Source organism: Phaethon lepturus, unplaced genomic scaffold (genome assembly GCF_000687285.1).
Source record: "Phaethon lepturus isolate BGI_N335 unplaced genomic scaffold, ASM68728v1 scaffold1322, whole genome shotgun sequence".
NCBI lineage: Eukaryota > Metazoa > Chordata > Aves > Phaethontiformes > Phaethontidae > Phaethon > Phaethon lepturus.
Genome location: NW_010523878.1, coordinates 28,730 through 45,973, shown reverse-complemented (window position 1 = coordinate 45,973; position 17,244 = coordinate 28,730). Strand labels below are relative to the sequence as shown.

The 17,244-nt window shown below is 38.3% G+C and overlaps 2 protein-coding genes across 2 annotated transcripts in view; one reads left to right on the top strand and one right to left on the bottom strand.

Annotated features, from left to right (window-relative positions):
- Positions 1-1,729: 1,729 nt before the first annotated feature.
- The window catches only part of LOC104617029 (general transcription factor IIF subunit 2), a gene marked incomplete at both ends in the record, with an annotated part of 37,691 nt that continues 22,176 nt past the window's right edge, over positions 1,730-17,244 (bottom strand). Inside the window, one exon of the mRNA XM_010282239.1 lies at positions 1,730-1,811. Coding sequence (XP_010280541.1) covers positions 1,730-1,811 — 82 coding nt within the window. The remainder of the gene's footprint in view (positions 1,812-17,244) is intronic.
- KCTD4 (potassium channel tetramerization domain containing 4) lies at positions 10,645-12,053 on the top strand. The gene has a single exon (XM_010282237.1). The coding sequence runs from the start codon at positions 10,818-10,820 to the stop codon at positions 11,589-11,591; it is 774 nt and encodes a 257-aa protein (XP_010280539.1). The 5' UTR covers positions 10,645-10,817; the 3' UTR covers positions 11,592-12,053.

Genomic DNA, 17,244 nt, shown 5'->3' with positions numbered 1-17,244 from the left:
GGTATTTGGACATAAACCAATTTCTTCTGAGGCTGTGGCTGCTAGATCTGCTAAATTTCATGCTGATTCCCACCAGGTTTTTTTTCTCTTTAACTTTTTGGTAAAAGGCAAAAACTCTTTAACAACACGGAAAGTTAGAAACTAGGCATTCACAGCCTGACAATTTTTCTACAGGAAAGAAAAAACAAGGGTACCATCAGTTTTCAGCTGCCAGTGCTTCTAAACACAAAACCTGCCTTCGTATCTTTGTTGCTCCTAAAGCAGTTGAACATGACAAAATCAAATACCAGGAGGGGCTGCACATATGCACTTGTGACAGAAAGTAGACTGCTGAAAAATTCAAAGTTTGGGTAGTATGTCATTAAAGCTATCAGTTTTGTTTTGGTCTCCTGCTGTGGCCTTACCAGGAGAACCTTATCTCATCAACTAATAGAAGACTGCGTACGAAACGCAAAAAAACATTTAGATCAGGTAACCTGTGATTAAAACAATTATGAAGCAAATACAGCCCACAGACTATATTTGTATATATTTAAAATTGCCAGATTGAAATGAGTCCTTTTCTAGTAACATCACATTTGCTTCATACTCCATTTCACACTAATGACAAAAATCATGATAGCAATCACAGAACACAGTCTGAAATGAAGTAGTTCACTGTACGTGAGGAAACTTATGGTACTGATTTGCCAACAAGCTAGAACGTAAAGTCTCAGAATTGAACGAACACAATAAGGAAACAATGGAGCCGTTTAGATGACAGAGGAGGTTAATAAAATATAAGATACTGTAAATGTAGTATATGATACACAGAAAACAGAACAGGAACTGGGGAAAAACATCACTTTGCCTTTTCTACATTTCTTTTGACAATTCTAAAACTAATCACATATGATTCTCTTCCCAAAATTTTCTGCTTTGCATATCTCTATTTACAGCAAATTCATAATATAAAAGGGTGATTTAATTAAAACCCACATGCTTAAAATATATAAGTACATATTTCATATAAAGCACAATCAATTCAAAATCTGATTTTTTACTAGAGAACGTCATCAAGTTAATTATACGTATGATATATGAATCACATGGTAAATTCTAGATGTATCAGATTAAATTTCCAAAAGTCACTAAATGATTCTGTTAAATTTATGCCTTGTGGTTTCCATGCCACTTCTGACATTTTCAGCCACTACCTCTTCTAGCAAGCATGCCAGTTTTGGGCTAGCACTTCTCCCTGAACTCTCTCCTATTTCGGGCATTTTAAATATCTTTTCAGAGGTGCTCCTCATCTAGTGTGGCACAGTATTAAGTCGAATTAAATTTGGACAATCCACACAGAAACCCATTCACAAGAAGCTTGTCCTGTCCAGACCAATGCAAACCTTCAAGATCTGGGGAAATTCAGCTTTAATCACACTTGAATATAGCCACACATTCATACGTTCAGGTATGAAGAGGCACAATGTATGTTCTGGTAAGAGTTTTGGCCATCGTGGAATGCAGAAGTCTGCATCATCCTACCAGACAATACCAGAGGGAAGTACAAACCCCACACCACCCTTCACTCCTTCCGTACAGTAAATCCACCCCAAAAGCAAGAACAGTTCCGATCCTGTAAAAACCCTAGGTAAGAACACGATAATACTGAAGTCATCCATCCCTAGAAGGGCAATAATAAAAGCATCACGCAGGTATCCCATATCCATATGTAATAGAGCACTCGTACCTTTTCAGTTTCATATAATTTTCACTAGCTGCAGGTCTGCATTCAGCACGTTGCACCACTATTCCTTCCAACGAAAGCTTATCTAAAATGAAAAAACAAAGCAAAACTGAACATTAAAATAAGATTCACTAACATGGTCGACATTTGAATTAGTTCTTACTAATTAAGCATTTAATAATTATAAGTTCTCAAATCTCAACTTAATTTCTAAAATCTCTGCTATTTAGACACAGAAAAAATAAGCAAAAAAAACATGCTTGCATGGCTGGTATCCTCTAGACTTACTTATCTTACATCTTGCCATCAGAGGTCTTACGTATTAGGAATAAATCACAAAGACCAAATTTTAAATAAGAGATGATAACTGTGTGGTCCTCCTTTCTCTAGATTGTTGCGCTCAGCTCACCTAGGAACTGTTTTCTGGAAATGTACATTGAAAACAGTCAGTGACAATGAAAAACATAATAACGCGATAATCAAAGTATCCAAAATTAGTGGAAGATAAAATGAGAATTAATTTTATTCCTATCCTCAGAAAAATGTAACCTATTTTCATCTTATTACAATAAAAAATTGTTCACTAAAGGAACATAATGCAATAAAGTAATAATACTACATATGCTAACACTCAAGGAAAAGAACTAAACACTTGCAGTTAGTAATCTAGGAGATTACATACTAAGTTTTAGTTAATACTGCTCTCTGTACATTCACCTCTGTAATACAGTCACTTTGTAATCCAATGTGAACATCTTTTTGCCTAAAGCAACAACAACTAACAGAGCAGTGCCACAGTACCAGCCTACTCCAGGAAGGTAGAAAAGCCTAAAAAATTAAAAGCAACATGCTGTAGAAAGAAAGAGGGAAGTGATGGTGGGGAAACACCTGCTTCTCTGCTACGAAGTTCTAGTGCATAGTGTGTGTGTGGCAATTTTTCCATCTCTTTCGGGCATAGCCAGTGCAGTATGTGTAAAAGGAACATCCCTGGAACAGTCTTGCATAACAAGAAAGGATGAGCTTTAATGGTTTGATTAGCTCTCACCATGTAAAATGTCCGTCCAACAGAGAGTCTCGACTTGCTGTTGGTGTAAGGTACTACACTGTCACCGTCACCTTCAGCTGGCAATGTCACAGAAGATAACAGAAACGCTTAAAAGTATTGATGCCAAGTAACACAAGGCACTCTGAGACGCCTCTAATTTTCCACTGCCTTACAGACTGAAATATTGTTACATCTGGAAATCTAAGTCTGCTCTCCCAGAATAATGCAGAGAACTATTACTTCAACACCATGTATTTTAAAATGATTTAATCTAAAATTTCTTGGTTTGATTTAAAGTAAATCCTTGAAAGGAATAAGAATGCCATACTTTTCCAGGTGGTTTTGAATGAAACAAAATTTGTATTAAAATACTTCTGGTTTTACAGATTCCCAAGGTTTATGGTCAGGAGAGACAACCTGACAAATTTGCCTGACCTGTGTATCACTGGCAGATAAATTTTATACTCTTTCTTTTGTACAGAACCTAGTAACCTATCTGTGGCTAAAGTGGTAGTAATATTGCTGCTTAATTTCCAACATGAATTTGCCTTTAGCTTCTAGTAGTCCCTTCTTATGACTTTCTATACTGTACTAAAGAGCCTTTTAGTACCTGGAGTTTTCTGCCTTTGAAAGTACTTATACATTGTAATCAAGTCACTTTTCAATCATCTTATCAATAAATGAAGTAACTCAAGCTCATGCATTATCTCACCACAAGGCATTTACGCCACACTTAAATCAGTTTTGGGTCTCTTATCTGCACCTTGTTCAATCTTGCAATGATGTTTTAAGAATACAAAGACCAGAAAATAGATGTAATACTACTGCATCTTACCAAAACCATATGTGGAGGTAAAGTAACAGATACAGGAGCTGGAATTTCTCTCACCTCACTTCAGCCATCTCAAGTTTACTCAGTAGCATCTTGAATTCAGCTGAGAGAGGGAGGAAGGGAGACTTTCAGAAGAAAATTGGTCCCATTGCTTTTAGGATTCAATGATCTGCCTTGTGCTGGTGGGTTTTTTGTTGTTGCTTTTGGTTTGTGGGTTTTTTGGTTGGGTGGGTGGGTTTTTTGTTTGGTTTGGGGTTTTTTTGGGGGGGGGTGGGAAGAGTGTCTCTGTCCCATGACTGTTTTTGATATTTAGATGGTTAAAACTGGGTTAAGATCAATTTGTCTCTAAAAATCAAGCTCTGGGTGTTGATGGAGCTGACTGGCTATTATATCACTAACATATCTACTCTGAGTCTTTTCTAAGCTTCACATTTTACTTATGTGCTCTGCATTCCCTGTTCCTAGGTATGTACTTGCCTTTGGCTTGGTTAAAATGCATTGTCTTTAAACAGATTCTGTGAATTAAGTGATCCCGGTCACACCATGACAGCCCTGTCGTAGTTATTCACCATCTGACCAGCATTTGTGTCAATCACAACACATTTTATAAGCAGTGATTCTCACTTACTACTGGTCCCTCTTACTAATTTTGGAGGAAGACCTTGAAACTACAACCTGAGTGGCTTCCTACTGATAATTACTTTCTGGTAACTGACAGCCAGTTTTTAATCTTGTTCTGTGCTTGCTTTTTTTATTTTTTTTTTTTTAGACATAGATCAGAATGTCACAAAATTCTAAATTATGTGCAATACGAAATGCTAAGAAGGCTGCAAACATGCTGTTACTTGATCAAACTCACAATCTCCAAAATAAACAACATTAGGTCTGTTTGAGCTGAAAACCTTTACATAAAGCCGTATTTGCTAGCATTGATTATATTTCTGATCTCTTCTACCTCTTGAACTCCTGACAATTTTTCCACTAGTTTCTATGGTATAGGTTCAAGGCTAACTAGCCTATACCCACCTGAGCCATCCAGCCCAGCTGTCTGACAGGCTGCTATCAATCTCTCTGCACCTTGCACAATTTTCAAATTACTCTTAAGTTTTAAGAACCAGGATCAGTGAACCAAATAGCTCCTCTAACACAAACTACTTAGGGAATCAACCTGCTAATTAAACATCCTTATCCTTAGTAACATCTCATCTTTGATGTCTTGGCTAATACCTGCTTTTAATTACCACTGATCTAGATTTGGCTTTTAATGTTCTAGTTGCTTCACAGTACAAGGCTGTCCGCAGTCTCCAAGAAAACTGCCTTGCAGCTAAGCTACTCTGCTGCCAAAGCTCACCCAATGTCCAAAAGCCAAGGTTTATGTCCCACTTTCCCTGGACCCTCTTGAGGATTTTAACACATCCGGAGAGTCTAGCAGAATAAATCTGCCAAGATGCATACAAACCTCTGGATGCAAGACTGTAGTGGGGGAACAGTTTTTACTCCCTTCACAGCCTAATTATCCATCATGCACCAAACTCAAGCTCAGAGACTTGGGTCTGTCTTCGCTTGTTGCAGGACCACAGCTACAATGAAAAGACATCCAAAGTACTACACATCTGCCTTGATACTTCCAGAGCCACATCAGCCTAGAAGCCAAAGGATGAATAAGGCATGAAAGTGGCGATTCCCTGTTAAAAATACCTACTCAAAATAAAGCAGATAGTACAAGATAAATGAATAAGTCTGGAAGACTAGCTAAGACCAGTGATTAGAAGGAAAAACAGACATCTTCCCAAGCATTTTACACTCTCAGTTGCCCTATGTAGGGTGGCAGGTACACTGTGAGTGCGGCTCCAGACAGGCTGGTGTACATAACCCATAGCTTCATCATTAGCTGTCAAATGCATGCTCACCCCGACCTCCCTTCCTGAATGCCTCGGTGCCAATTCATGAAGAGATTTCAACTGTTGACTCTTTCAGTGAGATGACAGGGAGATACGCTGGGGAGATGTTGATTCCAGCTTCAAATCCTGCTGACAATCACCATCAATGGACAGAATGTCCATTGCTTAAATGGTTAAAATGCTTAAGGCAATCTTAATAAACAGGCACTGGGGAAATTTGAGAGAGGTTATCCTCCCCCTCTACTCTGCACTGGTGAGGCCTAATCTGGAGTATTGTGTCCAGTTCTGGTCTCCCCAGTTAAAGAGAGACAGGGAACTTTTGGAGAGAGTCCAACGGAGGGCTACAAGGATGATTAAGGGACTGGACCATCTCTCGTATGAGGAAAGGCTGAGAGACCTGGGGCTGTTTAGTCTGGAGGAGAGAAGACTGAGAGGGGACCTTATCAATGTCTATAAATCTCTGAAAGGTGGCTGTCAGGAGGATGGAGCCAGTCTCTTTTCAGCAGTGCCCCGTGACAGATGAGGGGCAATGGGCACAAACTGCAGCACAGGAAGTTCCACCTCAACATGAGGAAAAACTTCTTTACTGTGAGGGTCATGGAGCACTGGAACTGGCTGCCCAGAGAGGTTGTGGAGTCTGCTTCTCTGGAGACCTTCAAAACCCGACTGGACACGTTTCTGTACAACCTGCCCTGGGTGATCCTGCCTTGGCAGGGGGGTTGGACCAGATGATCTTCCGAGGTCCCTTCCAACCCCTACCATTCTGTGATTCTGTGAAATTTCCTGGAATTGTGCAGAAGATGGTCTGATAGGGATTGGTTTTGAGTTTGGTTTTGTTTTTTTTTTTTTTGAGAGAGAGATGGAGCGGCTTGGGGATTTTAATGTGTTAGGTTTTGAGTCTGACTGCACCCAGCTCCAATTTCCAGCCACTGGGTCTTGTTAGACTACTGACTGCTAATTTGAAAAATAATATGAAAGCATTTCTGCCCTACATACGTGCCACCTTTATCAAGCCTAATGAAAATAATTTATGTTTTCTCAAATCTTCCCTTAGGCCTATTTTTCAACTTCTTAATCATTCTAACATAACTTTTGTATAGTTAAATGAGAGGGAAACTAATACAGTATATATTCTTCTTGAACATGACAAATGGGACATACTCACAAGATTTAACAGAAAAAAAAAAAGCACTACCTCTTTTGCTGTACAAATTGAAAAAAAAAAAAAGAAAGAAAATTTGGCACATTCCATTTTCCCCTCCACCCATATTGATTAGTATTATATTACTCTCACTTAATTTTTAACTGATTGACCTCCAAGTCAGATGTTTTATTGTTTTTCATACAGTCCCTTTTTATTTTTAAATACCTGGGCCATCCATTTCACCTTTCAAATACTGGCACAGTATTTGCTTTTTCAGTCTTGCAGAACTGCAGTGCTCAAAAACTATTAAAAGTATCATCATCAGCTTGTTCATAGAGTTTCTTAGATAGCTCTTTTAAAACTCTTGAATGCAAATTGTTCAGACTGGATGATTTGAAAATCTTCAATTTCAATTAGTGTGGAGATCTTGTCTTCAATAGCTGTTAATCAATATCCTGGAGTTGTTATCGGAATGAGAATGTCTATGCTACTAAAACTATGAGTTAGTAACCACTGAATGGTTTAATTGTCCAACAACCTGGCCAATTTTCTGTGTTATGACATTAAATGACTAGCAAATTGCCTCGATAACCCAAACAGATTTCATTAGCATGGCTTCCTAATACAATTCAAAAATTCTCTACCTCTTACAGCTGAGATTTCTCCTTATATCCTTTTGTACTGTAATAAATAAAAGTAGCTGTTTTCTGTTAACCCAGGTCATTTTCACTGACAGCAGACTCTGAGTGAAGCTGATGCTGTTCGGACACGTGAGTAAGCTGAACCCTAGGTAAAGGACCAACTGTGGTGTGCTCCCATTCTGAATCCTCAGCTTCATGGCATGCTCAAGCTTCCAGACCAGGAGATTTAGGAGGAAGATGGAAGTTGAGGAGGAGCGAGGTTGTTTTCCAAAAGGAAACATTTAGGACAGAATGAGGGGCAGATGCCTGCCCCCCTCCTCCTTGGATTCGTTTTCCTGTGTAGCTGATAGACACCAGCACTGGATTTTCACTGTCTTCAGGACAGCTTGTCTGACTGAGAAGAAACGGAAAAGCTCCGTGGATTGCCCTCCTGGTACAGTCAAAGGGTGAGTAACTTGGAAATGGAGTACTACTATTACTACAGCCACTCTCTTAAGTGTGTGTGAGAGAGACTGCTTGGTGTATTTTTTTTATTTCATCTGGAACCAAAACAATATCCTTGCAATTGCTGAATTCCAGTGCTATTCCTCCCTTGCATGGCCAAGCCCAGAAAACAGGTGACACTAACAATTTGTGAAGCAGCAGTCACTGCAGGATTGCTGACAAGCAGGATACTTCAGCTGTACAGGGCAGAAACAGAGGCAGTTCGCTCATAGCATGGCACAGCACACAGCAGCAAGTTGCTCTGTCTCAATCCAAGTGGGAAGGAAGAAGAACCAGGACACGCTGGGAACATCACTCAGCTATTATAAGCCTGGTGCACAACACAAAGGCTCTCAGAGTGCAAGAGCTGCCTAAGTCTCCATACTTGATTGCAGGAAATACTTGCATACCTACACTAAAATGAACTTTTAGATGATCTTCTAAAGGATGGACAAAAAGTCCAGAAAATAGGAAATTTGGTTCTTCTATCTACACTTTCAGAAAACACTGAGCTGTATGAAACCACTAAAATATTTCCTACCTCACTAAAACTACATGCACTGCAATACCCTATATATCACCAAGTGCATATAAAGAACAAGGGCTCTGTGGAAAAGTTGTCTTGTAGCACAGCACAGAAAGTGGAAAATGTTCACAAAGATGTGCCAGCCTTCAATTTTGTGTTACAGATGACTGTCAGCTGCAGTAAAGTTACATGGGCTTGTGGTGATGAAAATTTTACAGCAGCTCTACATTTTTCAAATCTCAAAGGTTTAAATGTAAATATTCGTGATGTCCACAGAGTGTATTTTCCACACCAAATCAGTTTTGAATATTTCATCATACAAACCACTAAAATAATTTTTGCATGATCTTTCAAGGAATACTTACTTGTTCAGAAAAGTGGAAAATTTCAACTGCAAGTGTTAGAACATTCAGAAGATGATGAGCGTGAAAAACTATCTGCGTGAGTAGATACTGTTCTGTAACTATTGCCTCTTAAAATGTAGTCAGTTTAGCTGCCCATAAAAAATAGCATATCTTTTACAAATCCCAGCTGTCCTTGGAAATCCCTACTTACTTGTGCCAGGACATTCCTAGTTCAGCTTCAAAGTATTTCAAGATCACTGTGTAAGATGAAAGCACCACAGAAATCATCCTCTTAGGGTTTAACATCCACTAAGATGGTTCAACAATGTAGCTATGCAAGATCTAAGCACATTAACTGAATTTTCCATCACTTGACAATAAACTAAATTTGAATGGAAGTTTCCTGTAATGAAAAAAAAAAAATCATAATTGAAACTAATTAGCTTTTTCATTTTCTCCATTATTCACTCAATAATTGTGAAAGGAGTTAATTTTGGAAAGAGTCCAAATGTTTAAAAATTAGAAACTGGTTGAAATCTCTTTGATTGAAGTTATGCTAAACATATCAATTGCATCAAAGAGTTAAAATTAAAACCATGACTCATTCCTGGTAAATCAAATCTAATGAATAATATCTGCTTAATATATCACATACAGCAGCAGAAAAATTTAGCGTATCAGTGCTAGGGATACCCTGGCAAGGAGAATAGAGAGTAAAAAAAAGTGCATTTATTTCTACCAGATTCAGTTATCAATTAATAAAATACTATAGTGATAACTCCACAGTATCAGTCAACAGCCTTAGAGACAGTGGGAGCAGTAGGAATAAAATATTTAGACATAGAGCAGAAGAATTTACAGAAGAATAATCTGACTTTCCACTGCTAATCGGGCAAAGCAGGAGACATCTACCTGTAAAGTGAAAAATACATCTTCAAAAAGGTGGGACCTCCTCTCCAGGTCCAGCCCCAGGTAAGCGCTCGCTCCTGCCGGTGCTGGGGAATGCATGCTGCGGCTCCCGCCCGCTCCCCCAGGAAACGCACACAGAGATGTGTGGAGAGCTCTCCCTTTCCTGCTCCGAGCTGCAAATGTTTAAAGAGGAAACCTTTATCTAAGAGGCAACCAAGAGCGAGCCTCAAAGCACAGATTCACGGAGCGAAGACAGCCATTTGATTCAAGCTTGCTCTGCCGACGTTTCCCCCCTCCCCAAACCCAAGTGTTGCTAAGCTATAACGTGATGTGATGTTCAAAGCTATCTGTAGGCACACTAACCCTTTGTTCTGCAGGGCAGCTGAGTTCTTTCTATCGAGAAAGAACAAACTGATGCTAGATAGCCTTGGTGACTTAAAAAACATGACTCTCTAAAACATTTTTTCCTATGGCACAGAGAAAGGCAAAAAGCAAAACGTAATCGGGCTGCAGTTCTTGTGTTGGTGTGGATACTCCCATCAACCGCAAATGGAAGCTTTCACCCCAAACTTAAAACAGTCAGATCAACAAGTCCTCAGCATCATTTCCAGTGTATCTTCTGTGAAAATATCTTACCACTGCACACATGTCCGATAAATGAGGAATAAATACATATGTGCACAGACTCCATACAGATGACACCCCCCTTGTACAGACAGGGACACCTTTCCTTTCAGTGTTGTCCTGCTGTATGCATCAGGTACTGTAACTGGTACCAAAAAAAGACGTGAAAAGACACATGTGTGAAAATTAAAATCCTTGAAACATAAATGAAGCTACCTCTTTAACACCATAAACACTAAATATGATTTGGCCAGCTGTTACTACATATACATCTTAAAGTATTAAAAATAAGGTGTCATTTAGAACAGTAGTATGCATTTCTGTGAATAACCCCCCAAACTATGTAAACTTCTTAGACTTAAAGGAAAGAGACAAACAGTTGTTATACCCTTCTTCCCTTACACAGTTAAATGCAAATTCTCCGTTACAGTCATATTCCTGGTATCTCCCTGCATACACAGCTGATACGCCACCTACTGCAAACCCGAGCTGACAGTCAGAGCAATGCTAGCAGCATTTCCATTCCAACATCGTGCCGGAGCTGAATAAAGGTGCTTTTTAAAAAAAAAAAAAAAAAAAAAATCTCTTTGCAAGCTGACAAGAACAAAGCCAGATAGCTGCCTTTTTGTCCTAGCTTCGATAATGGAGAGAAAAATAAACAGAAGAGAAAAGGAATGCGAAGAAAAACACAGCAACTCCGAAGGCTCTGAGCAAGACAAGGACTATAAAACGTCTCTGATTACTCTGAATGTTGGTGGCTATCTATATATCACACAAAAACAGACACTAACCAAGTATCCTGATTCTTTCCTGGAAGGGATCATAAATGGAAAAATAATGTGCCCATTCGATGCAGACGGTCATTACTTCATAGACAGAGATGGACTCCTTTTCAGACACATTCTCAACTTCCTACGAAATGGAGAACTTCTTCTACCAGAAGGGTTTCGAGAAAATCAACTTTTGGCACAAGAAGCAGATTTTTTCCAGCTTAAGGTACTCTCGGATGCAGTGAAATCAAGGTGGGAGAAGGAACAGCTAGCATCTCGAGAGACTACTTTCCTGGAAATAACAGACAGCCACGACCGTTCACAAGGACTTCGAATCTTTTGTAATGCTCCTGATTTCATTGCAAAAATAAAATCCAGAATCGTACTGGTGTCCAAAAGCAGGCTGGATGGATTTCCAGAGGAGTTTTCGGTATCTTCAAATATTATTCAATTCAAGTACTTCATAAAGTCTGAAAATGGTACCCGACTGGTACTGAAGGAGGACAACACCTTTGTCTGCACCCTGGAAACTCTTAAGTTTGAGGCTATAATGATGGCTTTAAAATGTGGATTTAGATTGTTGACCAGTCTGGATTGTTCAAAAGGGTCAATTGTTCACAGCGATGCACTTCATTTTATCAAGTAATCACATAGGCAAAGGAAATGAGCATGCAGCCAGTAAACCTCCTTGACCTGCAGGCTCCTGCCATCACAAATAACGTCTCTTAACTAGCCTTGTACCACGGAGCTTGGCTGCTAATCAATTGATGTGAGCTAATGGTATGTAAATCTCATAACGACATCCATCTCTGGCTTACTTAAGCTGAATGAAAATTTTATGCCTGGATTTAATAAAAATTATCTGCTAAACATTGTAAACACAAATTGAATGCTTTATCGTATTTGTAATATATGCTTTCTCGATGCTGTCTTTCAACCAGAGAGTCTAGCTGAATTTTTGTGTACTTGTATGACTAACATGCATACACCTAACTGTTCTGCTGAACAGCAGTAAGAGTATTTTCACATAATAAGCAGGCTTAAAATATGTTTTGCTTACAACAAATTCAGAATGGATTTTAACTGGAATAAATGATTTTGAGTGTTCTTAGTGTTTATGCTGATCTATTGCACTGAATTTGCAAAAAACAAGATTGCAAGAGGGTTTTAAAAAAATTAATCAACTTGATTTTAAAGTTTGATGATTTCTTGACTCACCTAAAACCAAATTTATAGCTGTGTTACTACATTAATAACAATTGCCAAAAACATGTAAACCAACAAAATAATGCTGGGGGGGGGGATAGTTTTATTATGGGAAATGAGTTGGATCCACACAGAATGTTAATTTTTTTAATTATAGATACATATCAAATGGCTAATAAAAATATTTGACGTGAAGTTTCATGTAACAGGTTTCCAGTAATGACACCCTACAATGCTCAAGTCACTATTTCCTACTAATCATTTGTGCTTGTAAGGACAGTAATTAATAGAGCACTTGCTTTGCACGATGGCTTACTAAAAGCAACTAATACTATTAGTTTTGAATAGACCACCTGCTAGCATTTAAGATGTATCACTCTAAGTAACAGAATAAATACCTTCTTTCTCCTCATCTCCACTATTTATCAAATCTTTTCATTTATATTTTAAACAAAGTTTTAATAGGTTCTATGGAACAACTGCAACTAATTTAATACAAGCATTACAAACAATCCACTCTGCAAAATCATCACAAAAGGTAAAAAGAAGCTGCACTAGCTCTAAGTTTAAGCTTTGTCCATCATTGAATCCAGCCATCATTCACAGCTCAAATGAACCTAAAATTCAAGTAAAGTGCTATTAAAGAAAGAAAAAAAAAAAAAACCAAGTAGTTTCTCAACTTTCCCAAAACGTCATTTTTGTATAGGAAAAAATACTAAGAACGCCAACAAAATGCAGTACAACCCATACTAGAAGTGACAACCAAGGAAAACAGCTAACACAAGACAGGCTGAGAACAGTTTTCTTTCGGATTTTAGAAGGGACAAATCCATCCTTAGTAGTAGTGACTGGGAGTTCAAATGCAAGGTCCACTCATCCTTCAACACGAAATTCTATTTCCTTTGTAATATACAATAGGTGTTGTTAACTGGGTCCCTCGGCAGAGATGAATTAGGAAAGGGACTCTACATCTCCAGACCAGGCAGCAGTGGCTGAAACATATTCCAATATGATTCTATCACATGGGGAAAGCCAACCTGTCCAGAAAACACCATCAGAATGAACCCACTGTCTAGAAACAATGAACTTTCCTATCCAGTCCCCATGTAACAGACTTAAGGATCATAAAAGACGTGGTTCTAAGTGGAACTTTTCCAAATGGAACTGTTTGAAAATCAGATAAATCTACATTTCAGGCTTACAAGCTGAAGAACTGTTCATGTATCCCAAAACTTCTCTGAGTTTGTCCATATGCATTAACTATCTACAGACAAAAGATATACAGTAAAATACAATTCTTTACATACTTCTGTTACGCTCTTAGACCATCCCAGCTAGAAATCCATCACTGTATGTTGTCCTCTTCCTTCCCCCCCCACGCTCTTTACAAATGGCTATCTGCCAAAAAAAAAACCCTCACTAACCACTAATCTTGTACATACAAGAATCTCTAGGAGTTCTGTGAGAAGTAAATGTGAAAGATCCTCTAAAAGAAATCCAAAATCCTGCTGATCTTCTGGGACAAGAACTTGAAACACCATCACACAGAACAATTACAAGAAAAGCCCTCTGTGGACACAGTTCTCTATATGAGCAAGAGAAAGTGACAAGACAATCTAAAAAAGCTCCATAACCAATTTACAAGTTTTAAAAAAGCGTGGTCTCAGTGCTGTCAAATACACAGCCTGCATAAGCACAAAGTCTGGAGGAGGCTGTTGCTCCTAGGATGTCAAATCATCCATTTTCACTTAAACGTTTTTGGTTATAACCTTCACTTGTAATGGATCTTTGAGATTTAAAATGTCATTGTAGTCAAAAAGACAAAAGAAAAAAAGAAAAATCAATTTTGCTTTCAAACAATTAATATACTAATATGTTAATTAAAATATACTGTGGTTGCTTGCCTTTCATTTGGGCTCTTAGGATGTCAAATATCAAGAAAATGTTATCACTTCAGTATCAGAAAGCAGTACCAGTTTTTCATCATAGCATGACTTCACTCATGAAAAAGCCATAGAGAATTTGATGGTTCTGCATTTATTATAGAAACCACTTTTGTAATACAAGCTATCCACCTATCACAGGTAAAATTTAAACCATCTGAACGATCTTCTAGGAATAGTCTGGGGCTGCTATTAAAAGATTTACTGGAAAGCTTTTATTTGCCATGCCTTTGATGCAGAGCACCTACTTCCCTTTTAACCTATGAAAGAGAAAGAGCACTTGAAACTCCTTTTCTTTAAAAGCGAAAAATGTACACCTGTAATCATTAGTAAAAATAAATTCTTGTTTGTTTTATTTTCTTATAATTTAAAACTCAATGATTCATTACGTTAAACACTTTTCATTGCATATTTTTTTTATTTCTGTGTAAATAACACTGACATCTATGGCATACGTGTAAAGTCATCCGCTGTAACGCTAACTTCAATCTTGTCTTCTTTTCTCATTTTCATGAGCACTCATGCATTTCTACAAGTGTCAGGGTTTGAAATTTTTACGTGCCATCTCTGATCAAATGCACGTCACTCAGCTGTTTGAGTCACAGAGCAGAAACAGAAGGAAGATGAGGGTGACAAAATCATTCTCTTCCCTGTTCACATTGAACAAATCCACAGCTACATTGAATCACATCGTATCAGCTACAATCAAGACACTTCAACCTAGTTATAAACCTGAATAATTTTTCAAACCAGGGTGGGTTAGTGTCCTGCTTTGGTATATAAAGAAAATGACCACATAAAACTTCCATACTGTGCATAATGTTTCCTTTTTACTCCATAAATATATTCAATATAGCATAAATATATTTTGCATACATTCAGTCACTCAGGTAGATGCTTGTTTTCCACTACTGTAAGCTGTGCCAGAAAAGGTACTGCGTTATACATCAGTTTCCTTTTCTGTCTTTTCTTTAAGGTTGGCAATTGCATATTTAATACTGCTATGACAATGAGAAAGCTGCAAAATCAAGTGCTTAAATCAGAAATATTAACAGTTGTTCTAACAACATTATTCTGAATATGATGTATATATGCAAAGCATTTCTCTTCAACTTTCTCTCATTAAGAGTTGGATCTCAATGAACTTACTGGAACAGTCCTACAAGTATCAGAAAGGAACAGCAATTTCCATAATTTCTCTGATTATCTTCAATTGCTCAGGTAGGAATAAAAAGGAACTTCCTACCCCTTCCTCAAGGAGGCACTTAACCTGCTCCCACACTCAGTCAGCTCCTTTTGCCTCTCTGCCCATCTTTTTGGGTGAGAAAAAGGGACACCAAGCAGAAAGGACAGAGGGAGCTGAAGGCAGGATGGATCCTCATACACTACAAAGAGAATATCCTTGCCCCAGTGAATTCCCTGAATGACTGCTCAAGAAAAATTACATATATTAGTGCCAAATGGAGCAAAATACCCATTGTATTCCCTCCTCCCACACTTGTACGCCCATCTTTTCCATTTGTGGAGGAGAAGCCAAGGGCTCTTTCCTCACACTTGGCAGCAGGCTGGCATAGATACCACCTATTTGGTTTACTTCTACATAAGGACAAAACCTAAGAGTGGATGCACTATGTCAGACTACAGTCTGTGTAGCCCAGTGTCCCCTGGTGACTGTGAACTGTTTCCATCCCTTGATCCTTCACATGTCTGGGCAGAATCCCCATTTTTGATCATTTGACTTCATATCCTTTCCCTTTTCTTGTCTTGCCCCCCACATTATACAACTACTTTTAATTTTTCTTTCCCTGTACCCCTCCCTTTCACCAGGAGGGCTGTGGGGCTTTTTTAAGGCTCGGCAGCAGCCTGACTCAAGAGGAGAAATCAGTAAAAACAATGGCCAAAAGTAAATGCCTAGGAAAGAATATAAGAACCAGAAAAAAACATACATGATGATGCTCCCTTGAAGTACTCCCTCAGTCTCCAGCCACTTACTGCCCAGTGACTTCTAGAGCCAGATGTGGTTCCTTGGAGGTAGCCTTGATACTGTGAAATACACAGGCTGTGCAATAAGGTCAAATTACAGCTCCAACTCCGCACCTTCAGTACCAGCTCACCCAGTAACCAGTGTTTTACAGCATCATAATTACACTATTGACATTTTCAAACACTCACGTCTTATTTTTAATTGTGGTTTTGCATTCATACATATTACAACTACGTAAGTGACAATTGGTCACTTCTCTACAGCAGTTAATAATTCTTTAGATCCTAAAGGGAAAAAAAACTACATCACCATTTACAGCAATCAATGGCATTGTTATTTCCACCTCTTACTTAAAAGCATTGCAAAGTTTCCATTCAATAAGATAGGAACAGCTTAAGAAATTATCTTCCTCCTTCTCTCCCCATTAGTATACAAGCAGAACAAGGGCAGGCAACAAATATTACAATTTAATAACGGCAGTGCCTCATCCATGAATTCATTTGGGTAGAAGGGTCATGGTGCCCTAATTCTGTTAACTAATGAATCAGGATTGGGGTTGAAGGGGATGAGTTAACTTGGGTCTATGACAAAATAAATATTCTTTTCTTAGGCTAGAATTATTTATTCTTTGCTACATGATTATTACCTAACTCTAATTTTGTCTCCTGTCCTGCAACACAGGACAGAAAATCTTAGATTGACAGGAAAGCAACTACTAGTTAAAAAACTAAAGGTATTTTCATATGGAGATAGACTTGCATAATTTACTAGGTTGAAACAAAAGCAATCAATAAGGTACAAGAAATTTAAGATCAAAAAATTAACATTATGGTTTTTAATTACTTTTGAAATAGACATTCTGTAAGTCCTATGTATCAGTATATCACACAGAACATTGTCTCAAAACGCTGCCTCTATAAATCATCATCATTCACAATAAAATACCAGAAAACGAGAAGCATGGCAAGAGCTGGGGAAGGTAGGAGGAAGATGTATGATGACACCTGAGGAATGCGGATGAGCAAGCACTCAGAAAAAGAAAGCACAGTTGCCTTTCTTTCTGAAAGGAATTGCATTAATATCCTGTAGAACCAGACAGTTGATTTTTTTTTCCCCTAAAAATGTGTGTAGTAGGAGTACCACACACAGCTAAAGCAACAGTCTCC

Excerpts from the sequence above, each read along its gene's own strand:
- KCTD4 (XM_010282237.1), top strand. The coding sequence starts at position 10,818 with ATGGAGAGAAAAATAAACAGAAGAGAAAAGGAATGCGAAGAAAAACAC.